The sequence below is a fragment of the Falco cherrug genome, chromosome 4, assembly GCF_023634085.1.
Source record: "Falco cherrug isolate bFalChe1 chromosome 4, bFalChe1.pri, whole genome shotgun sequence".
Classification (NCBI taxonomy): Eukaryota; Metazoa; Chordata; class Aves; order Falconiformes; family Falconidae; genus Falco; species Falco cherrug.
This window is the reverse complement of record NC_073700.1, coordinates 44,621,644-44,640,827: the sequence shown is the minus strand read 5'-3', so window position 1 is coordinate 44,640,827 and position 19,184 is coordinate 44,621,644. Positions and strand designations below refer to the sequence as shown.

General features: G+C 68.1%; 3 protein-coding genes across 8 annotated transcripts; 1 reads left to right on the top strand and 2 right to left on the bottom strand.

Annotated features, from left to right (window-relative positions):
- Positions 1–7: 7 nt before the first annotated feature.
- On the bottom strand, positions 8–4,678 carry ANKLE1 (ankyrin repeat and LEM domain containing 1). The gene is made up of 7 exons (XM_055707972.1): positions 4,651–4,678; positions 3,773–3,875; positions 3,502–3,577; positions 1,186–3,418; positions 924–1,083; positions 672–801; positions 8–356 (listed from the first exon to the last, which is right to left on the bottom strand). The coding sequence occupies exons 2-7, from the start codon at positions 3,857–3,859 to the stop codon at positions 184–186; spliced, it is 2,859 nt and encodes a 952-aa protein (XP_055563947.1). The 5' UTR covers positions 3,860–3,875; positions 4,651–4,678; the 3' UTR covers positions 8–183.
- Positions 4,679–5,764: 1,086 nt separating this feature from the next.
- Positions 5,765–10,612, bottom strand: BABAM1 (BRISC and BRCA1 A complex member 1). 4 transcript variants are annotated; one of them, XM_055708014.1, is made up of 9 exons: positions 10,479–10,612; positions 7,719–8,053; positions 7,576–7,634; positions 7,348–7,468; positions 7,202–7,280; positions 6,710–6,734; positions 6,344–6,473; positions 6,143–6,229; positions 5,765–6,052 (listed from the first exon to the last, which is right to left on the bottom strand). In XM_055708014.1, the coding sequence occupies exons 2-9, from the start codon at positions 8,010–8,012 to the stop codon at positions 5,852–5,854; spliced, it is 996 nt and encodes a 331-aa protein (XP_055563989.1). In that variant the 5' UTR covers positions 8,013–8,053; positions 10,479–10,612; the 3' UTR covers positions 5,765–5,851. The 4 variants fall into 4 exon arrangements, with proteins under 4 accessions (XP_055563989.1, XP_055563987.1, XP_055563988.1 ...); XM_055708012.1 differs by having other exon boundaries at positions 7,719–8,037; positions 10,479–10,608; XM_055708013.1 differs by lacking the exon at positions 10,479–10,612 and adding an exon at positions 8,530–8,681.
- A 3-nt stretch (positions 10,613–10,615) lies between these two features.
- Positions 10,616–15,376, top strand: USHBP1 (USH1 protein network component harmonin binding protein 1). 3 transcript variants are annotated; one of them, XM_055707980.1, is made up of 15 exons: positions 10,616–10,791; positions 11,109–11,335; positions 11,417–11,517; positions 11,720–11,821; positions 11,920–12,141; positions 12,240–12,350; positions 12,471–12,592; positions 12,702–12,842; positions 12,914–12,996; positions 13,341–13,476; positions 13,564–13,801; positions 13,990–14,181; positions 14,268–14,359; positions 14,455–14,577; positions 15,124–15,376. In XM_055707980.1, exons 1-15 carry the CDS (start codon positions 10,616–10,618, stop codon positions 15,293–15,295), a joined length of 2,238 nt encoding a protein of 745 aa, XP_055563955.1. In that variant the 3' UTR covers positions 15,296–15,376. The 3 variants fall into 3 exon arrangements, with proteins under 3 accessions (XP_055563955.1, XP_055563957.1, XP_055563956.1); XM_055707982.1 differs by having other exon boundaries at positions 10,689–10,800; positions 11,157–11,335; positions 11,720–11,847; XM_055707981.1 differs by having other exon boundaries at positions 10,701–10,791; positions 11,720–11,847.
- Positions 15,377–19,184: the final 3,808 nt, after the last annotated feature.

Below are 19,184 nucleotides of genomic sequence, written 5' to 3'. Positions count from 1 at the left end.
AAAAAAAAAAAAAAAGTCCCGCAGCGATTTATTCGTAGAAAAATAGAGAAATTCTCGCCAGTGTTTGTGACATAAAACCCGTACCTAGAGCACAGCCACCTCCTCAGCCAGGGCAGAGGGGAGGTGCAGGCAGGGGGTGCCCCCCCAGCACCTGGCACAGCATTCCTCAGCACCCCAGGGTGCTCAGCGCCCACCCTGGATGTCTGCTGGTCGGAGCTGCCGCTCGCCCTCAGCCAGGAAGATGCGCATGACCCTGTGCAGCATGTGAACACCCAGGCGCCTGCGCCGCTCCGCCGGCCAGCTCGCCACCGTGCCATAGCAGTGCCCCTTCCTCTGGTTGGTGATGGTTTGCAGCCCTGCAGGGATCGGGTCAGCGCCCACAGTCCTGCCCCCCCTGTTCCCCATCAGCACCCACAGCGATGGAGGCAGCCCCGTGCCCCCCACCAGCACCCACTTCCAAGCAGATTTCCCACAGGACGTGGGGGTTTGGGGCATCGTGTCCAGACCCTGCACTGACAACCAGGGACCCCAAAGTCCCCGTGTGCCCCAGGACAGGCTGCAGCCCCCCAACTCCTGCATGGGGTGGGGGAGAGGGATGCAGGGAGTGGGAGCAGTAGCAGAACTGAAGCTGGGGGCTGCGGCAGCACCACCTTCCCCCCAGCCCCGCTCACCCAGAGCCTCCACGAGGCAGCTCTCCCGCGTGTAAGCCTCCACTGGCAGCGTGCTCTGGAAGCAGTGCACCGAGATGACACCCTGCCCTCTCGCCCAGATCTCCAGGATGCGCCGCACCTTGGGGCAGCCCTACAGGACAGCAGACACTGTCACCACAGACCCCAGACCCCCAACACAGTCCCCTGAGCCCAACACCATGGCCTCAGCACACACACACACCCCCACACACACACCCCCCGAGCCCATCCTACCTTCTGTGTCCCAGCACGGTGCTGGCTCAGTGCCTCGGTGAGGTGACAGTATGGCCGAGCACGTGTCCCCTTGCCCACGTAGAAAATGGCTTTGACAAAGGTCCTGAAGCACTCAGCTGGGCTCAGGTGGTGGGAGCGGAGTGGCAGGTTCTGGGTGGTCCTGGGGGTGCCAACCCCCACCTTTGGGGCTTGTCGCTTCCCAGGGGTCCCTGTTTGGACCCACCTGGCATGGGGGATGCGTGGGGGAGCAGCGTGGCCTTACCTGGGGTCAAGAAGGAGGTAGTTGAAGCTGGACTTGACCAGCCCTTCCCGCCAGTGCCAGCGCTGGTCGGAGCAGTCAAACTGCTGGGCCAGCACCAGCTCATCCTGGGCACAGTCGGGGATGCGGCCGGTCCGCAGGGCAGCTGCCAGCTCGGGGCTGTGCCCTGGAGCGGCCGTGCTAGCATCGGGGAGCACTGTGAGCCCCACACCAGCACCATGGGGACCGGACAACCAGGCTGGGGGGGATCCCTGGGACTCCCCTGCTGGCCTCCCCTGGTGTCCCTTCACCAGCTTCTCCAGCCGCCGCAGGTACAGCCACCTGGTGAGCTCCGTGACGGGCCCCGGGTTGTCCCCCAGCGCCCGCAGCCGCCGGCGGAGACCTTCATCTGAGAGGGGCCGCAGTGGTGCCATGCACACTCGCCCATCCTGGACCACGGTGTCCCCAGGGCTGGTGGTGGCCTCTGTGCCAGGACTGTGCCGCTCGGTGGGTGCCTGTCCCCGCTCCTCATCCTCAAGATGCTCCTTGGAGCAGTGGGTGCTGCAGCCAGCGGGCGAGAGTGGCACAGCTGGGCCCCCTGGCTCCACCGCAGTGCTGCCTGGCAGCTGTGGGGCCAGGGGGCGGCTGAAGCTTCTGTGGGGCCACGGGGGCTGGTGTGTCCCCAAGGGTGAGGGGTCCTGCCACCCAGAGCCAGCCTCCAGCACCCCAGGGTTGGGGGTCCTAGAGGCACAAGGGAAGCCCTGAGCATCTGATGGAGAGTCCTGGGGGTGCCCGTGACCCCCAGGGACCAGCAGGACCGTGGGGCTGGAGCCAGGGGAGGCCTGAGCATCTGATGGAGAGTCCTGGGGGTGCCTGTGACCCCCAGGGACCAGCGGGACCGTGGGGCTGGAGCCAGGCGAGTTGCTGGCCCCCAGGGATGAGCTGGGCTGGCTAGGGGCTCTGGGGAGGATCTCAGTGTCATCCAAAGAGCCTGTCCCCTCTCCATCCCTGCTGGACATGTCCTCTCCCTGCGGGTTGATGCAGCACCCTGGGGTGGTGCCAGGGTCCCTGGGGACAGCCCGGGGTGCTCTGAGCCTGGGGGGCCACCGGGGCATCTCCAGTGTCTCTTGGAAGAGGGAGGAGGAGGAGGAGGAGGACGAGGAGGAGGAGGAGGTGGCGGCTTTGAGCCGTGCTGCAGAAGCCTGGAGGCGGCTTTTTGTTCTGGGGGTGAAGTGGCAGCGCCGGAGGGTGACATCCTCAGCGGTGAGACTAGCCGGGCTGCAAAGGGGTCCTGGGGCATGGGGGGGGGAGCCCCGGAGGCTGCACCCCTGGAGCTGGGCAAGCAGCTCCCCTACATCACCCACGTCTGAGCCATCCTCACAAGGGGCTGCCCTTAAGCCTCCTGCAAAATTCCCCACACTTGGGGGGCTGGCAGGGGGCAGCTCCTCGGCAGCAGCTGCAGTTGGGGAGTGGGCTTCACCCAGCTCTGGTGCCTTGGGCTGGGGGGAGCAGCAGTGCCGAGCCCCTGGGCATCCCCCGTCCTCGCTGGGCTCCAGGGTCTCCAGGGCACTGACAAAGCGCTCACTGGCACTGCTGCTGTCCCCAAGGCTGCTGTGGTCCCTGTCCCCCACCTCCGGCACTGCCACCCCCCAGGCCGGTGCAGCTGGGGTGGCGATACCCATCCCTGGTCCCCAGCGGTGCTGAGCCACAGCACCCAGGATGTCACCGTCCCCGGGGCCCCAGCACACCACAGAGTGGCTACTCTGACCACCACGGAGCAGGGGAGCCCGGGGGGGTGCCCTGTGTCCCCCCAGGACCCCACTGCAGTGCTGGGGGGAGCTCAGGGACCCACCTGGACCAAACTCTTGCTGGCGAGAGGGACGGGGGCTGTCCCCCGCACCAGGCTTGGGGACAGCCCAGGGGGGACCCCCCATCCTTCCCCCCATGATTCGGCTCTGGGATCCCTCCCCGAGCTCATCCCCGGCAGAGAGCAGCGTGCTGGAGGCGAGGGGCTGCGGGGGGAGAGCTGAGCCCCCCAGGTCCACTTGGGGCCATGGGGCAGGGGAGGGGACGGAGGGGGATGGGGGTTCGAGGGGACAGCCCCGTGGGAACGGGGGCTCCCCCAGACCACCGCTGCCCCCCAGCTCCAGCTCCTCCAGCCAGGACCTGTGGGTGCTGCTGAGGGGCCCAGAGGAGCCACTGTCTTCAGTGCCGTCTTCAGTCAGGAAGGACAGGGACCACCCAGGCCCCCCTGGGTCTGGGGGCACAGACTGGAGTCAGGGGAGCCAGGTCAGCCCCCCGACACCAGCCCTGGTGAAGGGGGCACCCCGAGGACCTCACCTTCCTCAGGGGGCCACCCCCGGGCACGCTGCGAGTCCCACGGGATCCAAGCCAGGTCAGCGGCTTGTTTGCCATCCTGCGGGAGGGGACATCGCTGTCACCACTGCCAGAGCCACCACAGGGGGACGCAGCCCTGCCAGGGCCACCACGGGGGGGCGCAGCCCTGCCAGGGCCAGGCAAGCACCCACTGCTCCCCCAGCCCACTGATGAGGGTCCCAGCACAGCAGCACCCCAAGGTGCTGTCCCTGTCCCCAGGACCGTCCCCACCAACCTGGCCTTGGAGCTCCAGGCCCCCCTGTTTCTTCTGCAGGAGCCTGTGGCACCTGTGCCCCCCCCAGGATGCGGTGACGTGTGGCATCAGCCCCTCGGCCAACCTGGAGCAGGAGGGGGGCTTCACCGTGAGCCCCACCACCACCCCCCCAGCTCAGCCAGGTCAAGGTCACGGTCCGTGGGTCAGGGGCACAGCCGTCCCCTTGGGGTCACGCGAGGGCCACCAGCCCCACACCTGGCTGCTCAGGCACGGGGGGGGCGCTGGGGACCCCACCGTGGGGTGGCAGCTGCCCTCGAGTCAGTCCCAGCGTGGGGCTGTCCAGCGCCTCCCCCCCCCCCCCCCCCGGGAGACACACACAGGGGCACCCAAAGCGCCCACTCCCCGCCGGGTGCAGTGCCAGGGGCTCCCCCTCCCCACCGATCCCCCCCGGGGCAGCGTATGCAGGGGTACCCTTAAGCAGGCACCCCACCCCGCGTTGCAGCACGTGCAACGCGCCCCCCGCCCGGTGCAACGCCGGTATCGCAGAGTCCCCGCCCGTGCAAAGCGCCACCCACGCCGGTGCAAGGCTGCGCCCGATGCCCCCCGCCCCGGTGCCCGCCCCCCCCCGCCCGTGCAATGTCCCCGCCGCCTCCCCGGTGCAATGCCGGTCTGGTACCCGTGCCCCGCCCCGTGCAAGGAGATGTCCTGCCCGGTGCAATGTCCCCGTGTCCCCCCGGTACGATGCCGGTGGCTTCCCGCGTGGTGTTCCAGTCCCGTTCACACCCCGGTCAATGCCGGTCCGGTGCCAATCCCCACCCCTCCCCCAGCGCGATGTTCCCCCCCCCCCCCCCCCCGCCAGTGCAATGCGTCCGTGTACCCCCCCGGTGCAATACCGGTACCTTCCCCCGGTGCAACGTTGCCGCCCCGTTCTTCCCCCGCCGGTGCAATGCCGGTGCCCGCCCCCCCGGTGCAATGTCCCCATTCCCCGCCCCCCCCCGGTGCAGTGCCGGTGCCCCCCCCGATGCAATGTCTCCATTCCCCCCCCCCCCCGGTGCAGTGCCGGTGCCCCCCCCCGGTGCAATGTCCCCATTTCCCCCCCACCCGGTGCAGTGCCGGTGCCCCCCCGGTGCAATGTCCCCATTTCCCCCCCCACCCGGTGCAGTGCCGGTGCCCCCGCCCGCGGTGGAATGTCCCCGTTGTACCCGCCCCCCACCGGTTCATGCCCCCTTACGGCTCGCGCCACGCCGCTCAAGCCGCCCCGCGCATGCGCACTGCGCAGCGCCTGTTTGAACCCCCCGCGCACAAGCCACCCCACCGCTCATTGGCTGGCGAGGCGGCCAATAGGAGCCGACTGAGGGCAACCACGCCCACCCAGCCGGCTGCGACCGCGGCTGGAGGGGCTGGGCCGGAGCTCCCAGTGCCACGCCACAGCGCCACCCAGCGGCCCACACCGGCACCGCCCAGGGTCCTGCACCAGCGCCTCCCAGTAACCACACCAGCACCTCCCAGTGGCTGGCACCAGCATCACCCAGTAATCACGCACCAGTGCTCCCAGTGCCCGGCACCAGCATTGCCCAATGCCACCCAGTAACTGCACCAGCATCTCCCAATACCCAGCACCGGCACCTCCCAATGTCCTGCACCAGCATCTTTCAGTGCCTCCCAGTAACCCCACCAGCATCTCCCGGTGCCTGGCACCAGCACCCCCTCAGTGTCCTGCACCAGCACCTCCCAGTGTCCTACAGCAGCAGCCTGGCATCAGCACCTCCCAGTAACCACATCAGTGTTCCCAGTGCCCAGCACCTCCCAGTGCCCATCCCTGCTGCAGTGGGGGAGCCCCAGCACGGCCTAGCACCCGCAGGTGCCCCTCGGCTCCCCACGCCAGCACTGCAGGGCACAACGGGCACAGGACCCCCAGCCCCACAGCCATGGGGGCGGGCATGGGGCTGACACCCCCACACACACACCCATTTCCAACCCCGGTGCAGGATCCACATCACCAGCGACACGCCATCAGCTAAACACCTCTCTCTTTGCCCCACGCCAGGTCACCGCCACACGGCTACCCGTGGCTCCTGGTGCCGGGGGGGGGGGCCCGGCTCAGACTGTGGCTTCAATCTCAGGGGGCTCGTCCTCCTCCAGGAGCCCGTATGCCGCGTGCGTCTGGAAGGGGCGCTGCAGCGGGTGCGCCAGCAGCTTGGCCATGCAGTTGTGCAGCTCCACGGCCGGCCCCGCCAGCGACACCTCGTACTTGTAGTTGGTGCCTTTGGTGTCCAGGCTGCTGAAGAAGCTGTACATCTCCTGGGGGGGCGACACACAATGGGGGCAGGGGGTCACACAGCTCCCCCAACCACCACCGCGGTGATGGGGACCCCCCCGTCCCGCCTTTACCTTCCAGCTCGTCTCATCGTCCTTCTCCTCCGTCCCATTGTGGATGTACACCACGTCGAAGAAGAAGTAGGGACACTGCAGCATCTTCTGCAGGGTGAGAAGTCGGGAATGGTGCTGGGAGGCTCCTCCACGCACCGGAATGGACCCGGAGCCATCGAGCTCACCAGGAAGGGGGACAGAGCCGGGGGGGGGGTCACCCACCTTCATCTGCTCCGACATGGAGAACTGGGGCTGGCAGCCGGGGCGGCCAAACACCAGGATGGTCCGCACCACATAGGGCGGTGGGATGGTCTGGATGTTCTCTGTCACCGGCAGCTCAATCTTCTGCTGGCTGTACCAGGAGGATAGGGGCTCAGGGACCCCCACCCAGCAGCTCATGGACTGACACCCCACCCCCACCCCCCATTAAAACTTAATGACAACCCAACAGCTCTGCACCAGGACTGGGGACGCAGCGCCCACCCCAGGAGCTGTTTGGCGAAAGGCTCGCGGCGGTTTTATGCCAAAGCCAAAACCCCATAGCCAGGTGGCTGCCCCGCTCCCCCCGCCCCCCCCGGCCATACTCACATCAGGTTGAAGAGCCCTTCCAGATCTGCAGCCCCAGGTAAGGACCGATCCCACCACACAGACCCCTGCCCATCCCCAGGGACGTGCCACGCCCAGAGCCGGTGGCCACGCTGGCACTGGGGCACCCAGCGGGCTCCTGCGGGGGGAGGTGAGCGCACCGGGCATGGGGGATGGACCAGGGTGGGGAGAAAACACCGGAAAGCGGGTGTTTGGGGAGGCTGGGGGGTCTGGCGTTAAACCCTGCCTGGGGGGATTCAGGGGTCTGGTTTGACCCCCCAGCCTCTAGACACCGATGCTGCTCCGTGCCGCAGCCGTTGCCTGTGCCGGGGATGCCAGCGAGGCCATGGGGATGCTGCTGGCTGCGGGCAACAGGCCTGGAGGGTCCCTGATGATGCTCAAGGGACCCTGCGTGTACCCCAAGGACCCCGTGTGCACCCCAGGGACCCTCAGGGGGTGCCGGCCCCCCGTCCCACCCCACAGGCGGTGGGATACTGAATGACTTGCAGATGACGGTCTCCAGGTCGTAGAGGCAGCTGCAGACCTCGCGGGGGTCCGAGGTGAACCCTGAGAGCTGAGAGGAGCGGGGGTGAGGGGGGTGGGGGGCGCAGACCCGCCCCCATCCCCATGGCCCCACTCACCCACGTGGCGTCGTTGTTGACCACCACCAGTGCGAACTCGTGGCACTTGTCGATCTTGTGCTTCGTCCTGACAAACATCTCGATCATCTTCTGGGAGATGTTCAGCGCGTTGGTCTTGGACCTGCGGCAGCGGCTGGAACTCAGCGGGGACCACCGCCCCCCCCGGCCCCGTGCTGGCGGGGGAGCACAGTTGGGGTCCCCCAGCCAGGGGCACCCCCCGGCACCCACCCGTTGAAGGACTCCAGCTTGGGCAGCGCCATCTCCTCCGCCAGGTCCAGGCAGATGATCTGCGGGAAAGGAACGGCGGCTGAGCCCCTGCAGCCCCCCACCGCCCCCGCAGCCCCCCCGCCACCCTCCCCATGGACACCCACCACCTTCTCGGGGCAGTTCACCCGCGGGGTCTTGACCTGGACCTCGGCGGGGGGCGCGGGGCCAGGCCAGGCGGTGCCGTCGGGCGCAGCTGTGCCCTGGGGGCTGTCATCGGTGCTGGCCGCCTCGCCCTCCCCCTCGCTGCGGTTGCCCACGCTGGCCTGGGCGCTCAGCGCCCGGTCCTCAGCACCCTCGGGGTTGGAGCGGGTCCTGGGCCGCGGCTCCGGCACCTTCTCCTCCTCCTCCTCGGCGGCGCTGCCCGGCTCCGAGGTGTCCATCAGGCAGCTGCGCTCCATGGCCGCTGGGACCGGCGCCGGGGGGCTGCGGGGTGGCAGCGCTGCGGGAGCCCTGAGCCCTGGACCCTGGCCCACACCCCCTGTGCGCCCCCTGCCCCACTCACCCCCTTTGTGCCCCCTGCCCCACCCCCCTGTGCACCCCCTGCCCCACGCACCCCCTGCCCCACACCCCCCTGTGCACCCCCTGCCCCACGCACCCCCTGCCCCACACCCCCCTGTGCACCCCCTGCCCCACGCACCCCCAGCCTATGCACCCCCCAGCGCACTGCCTCACGTGCCCCCGGCCCCCCCGTGCACCCCACGCACCCCTCACCCCACACACACCCCCGTGCACCGCCCACCCCACGCTCCCCGGTCGTCCCCTGCCCACGCCCCCCCCCGTGCGCCCCCTGCACCCCTCGCCCCACCTTCCCGGGCGCCCCCCGCCCCACAGTCCCCGCGCCCCCTCTGCACCCCACGCCCCCCCCGGGCGCCCCCCGCCCACGTACCCCGCGCCCCTCCCCGGGCGCGCGCTCACCCGCTCTCGGCCGTACGAGCCCCGTCCGGGACCGGCCGGAAGCGGCGGCGCGCGGGGGCTGCTGGGACTTGTAGTTCCCCGGGGTCCCCCGGGCGCGTGGGGACGGGGAGGGGGGCACCCGGCACCCTGACTGCCCGTGCACGGCACCCCAACCACCCTGCCCCGCCCCTGATCGCCGTCTGCACCCCCTGCACCCCAAATATCCACGCACACCCCCGCACCCATGCACAGCCCCCCACCCCAAATATCCACGCACACCCCCGCACCCATGCACAGCCCCCCACCCCAAATATCCACGCACACCCCTGCACCCATGCACAGCCCCCCCCAAATATCCACGCACACCCCCGCACCCATGCACAGCCCCCCCCAAATATCCACGCACACCCCCGCACCCATGCACAGCCCCCCACCCCAAATATCCACGCACACCCTCACCCATGCACAGCCCCCCACCCCAAATATCCACGCACCCCCCCTCACCCATGCACAGCCCCCCACCCCAAATATCCACGCACACCCCCGCACCCTTGCACAGCCCCCCACACCCCAAATATCCACGCACCCCCCCTCACCCATGCACAGCCCCCCACCCCAAATATCCACGCACACCCCCGCACCCTTGCACAGCCCCCCACCCCAAATATCCACGCACACCCCCGCACCCATGCACAGCCCCCCACACCCCAAATATCCACGCACACCCCCGCACCCATGCACAGCCCCCCACCCCAAATATCCACGCACACCCCCGCACCCTTGCACAGCCCCCCACCCCAAATATCCACGCACACCCCTGCACCCATGCACAGCCCCCCCCCAAATATCCACGCACACCCTCACACCCATGCACAGCCCCCCACCCCAAATATCCACGCACACCCTCACACCCATGCACAGCCCCCCACCCCAAATATCCACGCACACCCCCGCACCCTTGCACAGCCCCCCACCCCAAATATCCACGCACACCCCCGCACCCTTGCACAGCCCCCCCCAAATGTCCACGCACACCCCCGCACCCTTGCACAGCCCCCCACACCCCAAATATCCACGCACCCCCCCTCACCCATGCACAGCCCCCCACCCCAAATATCCACGCACACCCCCGCACCCTTGCACAGCCCCCCACACCCCAAATATCCACGCACCCCCCCTCACCCATGCACAGCCCCCCCCAAATGTCCACGCACACCCCCGCACCCTTGCACAGCCCCCCACACCCCAAATATCCACGCACACCCTCACCCATGCACAGCCCCCCACCCCAAATATCCACGCACCCCCCCTCACCCATGCACAGCCCCCCACCCCAAATATCCACGCACACCCCCGCACCCATGCACAGCCCCCCACCCCAAATATCCACGCACACCCCCGCACCCATGCACAGCCCCCCACCCCAAATATCCACGCACACCCTCACACCCATGCACAGCCCCCCACCCCAAATATCCACGCACACCCCTGCACCCATGCACAGCCCTGCACCCCAAATATCCACGCACACACCCCTATGCACCCCTGCACCCTGAGCACCACCCCCTGCACCCCAAATACACACACACCCCTGCACCTATGAACTGCCCCCTGCACCCCTGCACCCTTGCACACCCTGCTGCACCCGTGCACACCCCCCTGCACCCCAGCTACACACGCTCTGTCCCAGCGCTCTGAACACCCAGGCAGGACTCTCCAGCACCCCCACGCTGCCCCTCCTGCACCCTGCAGCACCCCTCTGCACCCCAAAAAACACCCTCCCGCACATAAACACCCATGCACTGCCCACAGCACCCCGGGGCTGGCTCCCCCCCGACCCTGCACCCCCCAGCACCCCATGCAATGCCTCTTAGCACCCAAAATGCTCATGAGTCCCCCAAATGTTCTGGCCCCCCACCCCCAACCTCCAAGAGATGCTCAAGGGTGCAAAGCTGGGTGCATCCTCCCACCTGGGCACGAAGGAGCCCAGGCACATGGCGAGGGTCCAGTGTCGGGCTGAGGTGCCGTGGGGCAGAGCAGGGAGGGAGGGGTTTGGGGGGCAGAGCCCCCTGAGGTGGCTCTGTCCCCCCCGGTGCGGGGCAGCGCAATGGTTAAGTGCAAGAGGCCGCACCGGGGCTGCCGAGGAAGAGGAAATCTCGGCAGGAACCAGGCCCAAGGCCGGGCAGGGGCCAGTGACGCAGCCACAACGTGGGGACACCCGGTGTGGGAGTGGGGTGAGCCCCCCGGTGCGGGCAACAGCCGCCACAGGACGGGATGGAGAAGGCAAGTGGGGTGTCCCATGGGATGGGTGCTGCCAGGCGTTGGTCCCACATGGGGGGTCTCCTCACGCCCCACCACAGGCATCCCCTGACTATGGGCATCCCTGGCACGGTGGGGCGCGGTGAGGCGCGGTGGGGCGCGGTGGGGCGCGGTGGGGCAGCGGTGCCGGGTCCTGCCCAGCCCAGGCACTGGGCGCTGGGGTGAGGCGCTGTGGCCAGTGGGCTGGTGGCCAAAAACCCATCCCCATCCCGGCAAATCCTGCCGGGTGTCAGCCCCTATGTCGCCGGGTGTCAGCCCCTATGTCCCCGGGTGCCGGCCAGGGCCGGGATGGGCAGACACAGTGTCCGCAGCCCCCACCGGCTGAGGAGGAGGAGGAGGAGGAGAAAGTCGAGGATGAAGATGAGGATGATGAGGATGAAGATGACGATGAGGACATGGCAGGGGACACTGAGGGCATCCTGCACTATGAGGAGCGCATCGCCAGGCTGCTGGCCACGGTGGCCCGGCTGCACCAGAGGGCTGAGCAGCTGCAGCACCGCACGGGCAGGTACAGGGACACGGCGGCTGTGGGGCACCGGGGGGTGTCACTGCCTGGCCCCTGCCATCTCTGGCCTTCACCGCCCCGCAGGGAGGATGAGGAGGGCTGGGAGGGCACCGCCAGCCTCCCCGCTGCCAGCCCACAGCCCCGGGGCCTCAATGGCACACTCAGCGCTGCCACTGGTCTGGAAGGTGGGTGTACCATGCTATGCCACACCATGCTGTGCCGTGCCATGCCATGCCATGCTGCATGCCGTGCCATGCCACGCCTGTGCCGTGCCATGCCCACGCCATGCTGCATGCCATACCATGTGATGCTGTGCCATGCCATGCTGTGCCATGCTGTGCCATGCTGTGCCACTGACCTGACCCCAGCTGTGCTCCCCCTCCCCAGCCCACGGGCCCGACCTCTTCGCAGACCTGCAGCACACTGTCAGCTCGCTGGAGCGCACCGTCTTCTCCCGGCACCGGCGGGCACCAGCGCAGCCTGTACTGGGTGAGGAGTGGGCGCGAGTGGCCAAGGTGAGCCCCACCGGTATGGTCAGCCCAGATGCCAAGGGGATGGGCACCAGCTGACCAGCCCTGTGTCCCCAGAGCCTGGAGGAGCTGGACCAGCCACCGGTCTGGGCCGGGAGGGTGACACGCCGATGCCCAGCGGCGGGAGCGGGTGAGGGGCTGCTGGTGGAGGAGATGGCAGTGGCAGCAGCGAGGAACGCGGCGCTGCAGGCAGCCCTGGGGCGCCGGGATGAGGAGCTGAGCCAGGCCATGGCATCACTGCGGGTGCTGCAGGGGGAGCGCGACCGGCTGCAGGGGAAGGTGGGTGCTGGGGGCATGGCAGGGGGGGGCACTGCCCTCGGTCACCCCTGGGGTGCCACTGGAGCAGCCCCCAGGGCTCACCCTTATGCTTGGCGCAGGTCCGGGACCTGCGGGATGCTCTGTCCAGGCTGGAGGAGCCGGGGGGCTCTGGCAGTGACACCCCCAGGCTCAGCAGCCCCCCAGGGCAGGGGGACCCCCAGCTGCCCCAGGTGAGTGCAGCTCCAGGGTGGGCTTCAGCCGCAGCACAGGGGGAGCTTGGTGGGTGGCATCCTGCCCTGGCACAGGGCTCTGCCTGCCCCAGTGCTGGGCTCTGCCTGTCCCCTCTGCAGGACTTGTCCCAGTGCAGCCATGGCGCTCAGCCCCACGGCGCCCAGCCCCACAGCCCCCTCTCCCCCCAGCCCTCGGAGGGTGCCAGCCGGGAGCAGGAGGAGCAGGTGCAGCAGCTACAGGGGTGAGTCCCCCCGGGCCCCAGGGGCTGCTGAGCCCTCACCGGTGGGGAAACTGAGGCACAGCCCTGGGCCCCGGCTGCACAGTTAACGGTGGGCACCGGCGTTGCCCAGGTGCCTGGGGAGGCTGCAGGAGGTGAACCGGCAGCTGGCGGCTGCGTTGCAAGACTGCAAGAGCGATGCTGAGCGGCTCAGCATGGTGCTGGGCCAGCACGAGTCCCGCAGCACAGCCCTGCGCCTGGCCCTGCGCTGCAGGTGGGCACGGGGACAGGGACGGGGAGGGGGGGGACGGCCTGCAGTGCCATGCTGAGCCCCTCTCCCTGCAGCGAGCGCTGTGGGGGGGCCTATGCTGCCCTCCTTGACCTGATGCGGGCAAAGCTGGGCCGGGAGGAGGATGGTGCCCATGGTGGTGAGTGCCAGCCCAGGGGGCTGTGGGGGCAGGCAGGAGGCTGGGGAGTTTATGGGGAGGATGCTGGGGGGTGTGCAAGAGGTGCTGGGGGATATCAGGGGATGCAGAGGGGATGTAGGAGGGGTGCAGAGGGATACTGGTGGGGTATCATGTTGGGGGGATGCAGGGAGGATGAGGGGAGATACTGAGGAGATGCAAGGAAGGTGCTGGGGGGTGCTGGCAGATGCAAAGTGGGTATCAGGGGGTGTAGGAAGGATGCTGGGGCACCCCAGTCCCCAGCACAGCCCCTGTGGGCACGCACTGGTGAGGGGCACCTGCCTGAACGCTGCCTGCCCTGTGCCTAGGAGCTGTGGGGGAACAGAGCCCCGGGCATGGATGGGGGTCCAGCCCCATGCCGACAGAGGGGCCACAGTCCCCAGGCCGTGGGGAGCCGGAGAACCAGGAGGAGAGCAGGGACAGCGGCTTCCCCGGGCTGCAGAGGTACCGGGAGGCACAATACCGGGCCAGGGCTGAGCTGTCCCCGGGGGTGGCATCGCCCCCACCCCAGCCACCTGCCCTTCCCCACAGCATCCCAGCACCCCACGGGATGGAGGAGGGGGCCCTGCGGGAGCACATCCGCCGGCTGCGCACGGAGCAGGCGGCCGTGGAGGCATCCCTGCACAACACCCCGGCACCCACCAGCACCCACCGCAGTGAAGACGCCCGAGCCCGGGCTGAGCAGGCGCTGCAGGATGCCAGGGATCTCCTGCCTGGCTGGAGGCGGCTGGAGAAAGCGGAGCTGCTGCGGGACTTGGCAACGCTCAAGGTGGGATGTGGGGAGCTGGGGGAAACTGGGTGACTGGGTTCTTCCCCAGCTCCCCGCCGGGTCCAGGCTTTGAGCAGAGCAGCTGGGAGAAGGGTGGGGGCTGATGCATGGCAGGACGGAGTGGAGCTAGGGAATGGGGCTGTGCCTCAGTTTCCTCTGCCCTGCTGGTGATGCCACTGCCCTGCCAGGAGGCCATGGCTGACCTGAAGACACAGCTGCAGCTGGTGGAGAGGGAGAAGCGGGGCCTGGAGGTGGTGGCGACTGGGCAGGGGCCACGGGAGGCTGCACTGCGCCTGGTGCTCCAGCACCTGGAATGGGAGCGGGATGGGGCCTCCGGTCGCCCCCCCAGCCCCCCCAGCAGCTCCAGCAGCAGCGAGGAGGTAAGGATTGCTCCCACCTCCCCATGGGGACCCTCCCCAGGGTCAGGCATCTCCCCAGGGATGGGACCCACACCCAACCTTTGCAGGATGCCCAAACCAGCCGGGTGGGAGCCGCGGCTCCCCAGCACCCTCTGGACCGGGAGAAGATGGGGGAAGAGTTGCTCCGCACCCTGGCTCGGTAAGAGACCTCCCCAGCGTGCCATGGCATCACGCCGGGTAGCCATGCGGCTGCGGGGCAGCATGCCGGGCTGGCTGCCATGCGGGTGTCCCCAGGGCGCAAGAGCTGCGTGCCCGGGCGCAGGCCCTGGTGCTGTCCCTGGAGCAGAGCAGCGCCGTCAGCCGTGCGCAGCAGGCACAGTGCATCACTGTCACCGCAGACTTCTTCCATGCTCACAGGTGGGCAGGAGGCACCCACTTCTCTGCTGGGCAGGTGTTGGGTGCAACGTCTCCCCACACGCCCCAAAAACGCAGTCCTTCATGCATGCCTCGGCTGCACACCCACCCCTGCTTGCCCCAGATGCACCATCCCTTCCGGCGCACCCCAAAAGCACGATCCCTTCTTGCACCCCCCCAATGTGTGGTCCCTACCTCCATGCTCCAAAACCGGTCCCTTCTCCCTGCACACCCAAAAACACAGTCCCTCCCTGCACACCCCAAAAATGCTGTCCCATCTTGCACATCCCTGATGTGCTGCCCCATCCTGCATGCCCCAAAAGTGCCACCCCTTCTTGCACACCCCAAAAACGTGGCCCCATCTTGCACACCCTGCTGTACTGTCCCCTCCTGCACACCCCAAGCCCCCACTCCCCCTGCCCGCACAGTCCCTGGGTGCCCTGCGTGCCCCAAGTGCCCTGGGTGCCCCAGATGCCCTGGGTCCACTGGGTGCCCCAGGTGCCCTGGGTGCCTTGCGCTGTGCCGGGGTGCTGAGCGTGGTCCCCGCAGCGCGCTGGCCCTAGCATACCGTGGTGCCCGGCGGAAGCAGGCGGCCCAGCTGCGGCGCCTGGAGGTGCAGGCAGGTGCCCTGCGCAGGCAGCATGCCCGGAGGGCACAGGCGCTGGCCCGCAGGCTGCAGACCCTGCAGCAGGGGAAGGCCAGCAGCGAGACATGCATCTGAGGACCCCCCATCACCCCCAAGACCCCCGGTGCTGGAAAGCGCTTGCTGTATCCTCAGGGAGAATAAACCAGTGATGCTCACGGCGCAGCCAGATGCACTGGGGTTCAGGTTTGGGGGGCTGTGGGCCCGGGGCGGGGGGCTCAAGCAGACAGACCCCCCGGCTTGGCTCATCCCATCGGGGCCAGGAACAAAGGCCGTCCCTTCCCCGCCACCCCCACTATCTCCCAGTGCAGATGAAGCCATTTCGTTATCCCTGACGTGGGATCAAAGGTGATGGTGGTGGCCGTGGCGGAGGGGCCCATGCATATTCAGGAGGGAAGAGAAGCAGTGACCCCCGCCGGGGACATCCGCGCCGCGCGGGGGGGGGGGGGGGGGGGGGGGGGGGCGGGGGCAGCAGCAGGGCTGTGCCGGGAGGCTGCCACCAGGAGCAGGGGGCTAAATCCGGCAGCCTGAACCCCAGCACGATGGGACGTTTGGGTGGTGGGAGCTGGGCTGAGTGTGGGTCTCCGGTGGGAGGCTGCATAGGGCTGTGTGGCAGCCCAGGGCTCAGCCAGCTGCAGTGTGGGAGGGAAACTGAGGCACGGAGCTATATATAGGCTAAAATGAGGCCCGCATCTCCCCGGAGAGATCCTGCAGCAGAGTTCAAGGCTCAGTGGATCAATATTCAGAGCTGTGGTGATGGAGAGGGCAGAGAGAGGGCTGCAGAGCTGCAGGGCAGGGATGCAGGGGTGCAGGGGTGTAGAGCAGGGATGCAATGATGTGGGGATGCAGGGATGAAACAATGCAGGCATGCAATGATGTGGGGATGCAGGGATGAAACGATGCAGGGATGAAACGATGCAGGGATGCAATGATGTGGGGATGCAGGGCAGGGATGCAGGGATGCAGCTCACCCCGTCCAGCTGCCCTTGCCCTCTTTCCCCGCCACCTCCCCACCAGTCAGGAGCCCACTGAAAGGGGGGCAGCTCCATGTCCCCAGAGGCAGCAGGACTGGATCAAAGGACAACTTCCCAGGACCCTGGGGAGCCGCCCCAGCACCGAACAGGCGCAGCAGTGCCGTGGAGCAGCAGTTGCTGCTGCATGCCCAGCACGGAGGGGCAGGTTCCTGCACCCAGATACTGGAGCTGGGGAGGGGGGAGGCTGCTGGTGCTGCCTGCTCCCAAGCCCTGGCCCTCCCTGCAGCCACTCTGCCCGGCTCTGCTGCGGGCCGTGTTTCGGACCGTGGCTCAGCTCGGTCCAGCCTGGCTCGGGAAGGGGGGGTGGCAGGGGCTGCGGGGGCCGGTGGCAGTGGTGTGGAGAGGCTGACCCGCAGGTTGAAGGTCAGGGCTCTGAGCTCAGACCCCTTTTCAGATTCAAATGGACTCCTGGGGGCTTTGTGCAGGGTCAGGCTCCACCGAGAGCCGCATGAAAGGGCCAGGGCAGCCGGGGCCGCATGAAAGGGCCAGGGCAGCCGGGGCGGCTTCGACCCTGGGTGCCGGCAGGAGGGGGAGGGCAGGCGGGACCTGCTGCCACCCCCACCCCGGCTGGAGGGGTCCCACCTGCTGAGTCTTGCTGACCCCAGGGCCAGAGCAGGTCCCCCCTAGGGGCACCGGCAGGAGTGGGGTGCCCCAGGCTGCAGCACCCCCACTGTCCCCAGTGGCTCAGGTGGCCTTGGCTCCCCGTTCCCATCACTGTGCTGGGCCCAGTCGCGCTCCCTGCCATGGCACAACCTGAGACTCTGCCAAGGGCCCGGAGTGCTGTGAGCTCCCCAGCACTATGCTGCCCACCAGGCTGCTGGCATCGCATGACACAACACGGCACAACACAGCATGGCACAGTGTAGCTCAGCACAGCACAGAGCAGCATGGCATGGCATGGCATTGCATGGCATGGTGTGGCACAGCATGGCATGGTGCAGCACAGCACAGCATGGCACAATGCAGTACTGCACAGCATGGCATGGTGCGGTGCAGCATGGCACAGTGCAGTATGGCACAGTGCAGTATGGCACAGCGTGGCATGGTGCAGCACAGCACAGCAAGGTGCAGTATGGCACATTGTGGTGCAGTGCAGCATGGCACAGCGTGGCACAGTGCAGTGGCTCAGCATGGCACAGTGCAGCACAGCACAGTGTGGCACAGCGTAGCATGGCACAGCCTGGCATGGTGCAGCATGGCACGGTACAGTGCAGTATGGCACAGCGTGGCACAGTGCAGCACGGCAAAGCATGGCATGGTGCAGTGGCTCAGCATGGCACAGTGCAGCACAGTGTAACATGGCACAGCCTGCCATGGTGCAGCATGGCACGGCGCAGTGTGGTGGCTATGGGCAGTGGAACCCCCCTGCTTTGCCCACTGCTCACCACATGCACCCAGAAACCTGCAGCTCCCCAGGGAGGGCTCCACATGCCAGTTCATGATGGCCTGATCCCTGCCTCAGTTTCCCCTCTGTGGAGCAGTGCGAGCTGCTGGGAAGCCAAAAGGCTGCAGCAACACCCCCCCCAGCACCCTTGGGTGACAGGGCCTGGTGTAGGACTGCACCCTGTTCCCTGGCAGAGTGGATCCCGGGCGGCTGCACAACAGTGTCCCAGCGGGGGCCAGCCTGTGCCGGGGGGGACATGGGAGTGAAGGCAGCGGGTGAAGCTGGGAGCCATGGGAGCAGGGAGGGTGTGTGATTCATGTCCCCCCTCCGGTGAGGGAGAGTCCAGCCATGCCTGGGTGGGGGCCAGGGGCGTGGGATCTGATATCCCGGGAATGCAGGGCAGGGAGCGGCAATCTCCAGCAGAGAGGGGGGCCGGGGGCAAGGGGGGCCAGGGGCAGCAGGGTCAGGGCTCCCTCAGCCTCTCTGCGGGGCTGGGGGCAAAACCGTGGCATTGGGGGGGCTAAACCTCCTCTGCATGGGGTGGGGGGCAAAACCCCTTCTCCATGGGATGGCCGTCGGGGGCACATGGGGGAGAGAGAGCCCGTGTGCCTGCGGTGACCCCCACCACCGTTTGCACACGTGTGTGCACTCCCACGCACGGGGCACACAGCCCCGTGCACACGCGTGGAGGCGTGTTTGCTGCAGCGGCACGTGATGGGTGCAGCCGTGGGGCGCAGGGCCGTGCCATGGGGCAGCTGTGGGGTGCAGGGGCTGGGGACAGCCCTGCCCAGGGAGCCGCAGAGCCATGGCATGGCCAGCCCCAGCCTCCCTTTGTCCTTCGCCTGCGGCGGTGCGGCCGCGGTTCGGCCCTGCAAGGTCATGCGCAACCGTGGCCGCTGCGGGAGGGTCGGGACCCCCCTGGCCACAAGGGCCCCTTGGCCCCCCCGCTGGCTCTGGCGCAGCTCAGCCTGCCCTCGCCTCCCACAGCAGGCACACACATGCCCGCCCGCCTGCCGGCAGGATCTACCCTCAGGAATGCAGCGCTGAAGAGCCCAGCCGAGGCTCAGCACCCTCAGACTCATGGAAAACTGAGGCTGGGGGCTCTGCAAGCTGCTCCTGGGCAGAGCAAGGCCAGATCCTGCCCCATGGCTGAAGATCAGGGGATTGACCTAAAGCCCCCTGTTCTGCTCACACAGGACCACGCACAGCCCCACATTGGGGTGGGGGTCCCCATGGGGGTGTGCTGGGAGGACAGTCAGATGGACGGGCAGTGTGGTATCCACCTAAACCCCTGGAAAGCACCACTGCCGGCAGCTCCCATGTGGGTTTGGGAGAGGGCATGGCTGTCCTGCAGCCCAGCCCATGGTAGTGCTAACCAGGATGCTGGGAATTGGGTCAGGGCTGGTGGCACCGGCAGCTGGCTCTCTGGTGCTGCTGGCACCCAGCTCTCCATTGGTGATGGCACCCAGCTCTCCGGCGGTGCCGGCACGCAGCTCTCCATTGGCACAGCCACAACCCCAGGACTGCTCCTGCAAATTTTAGCAAGGGT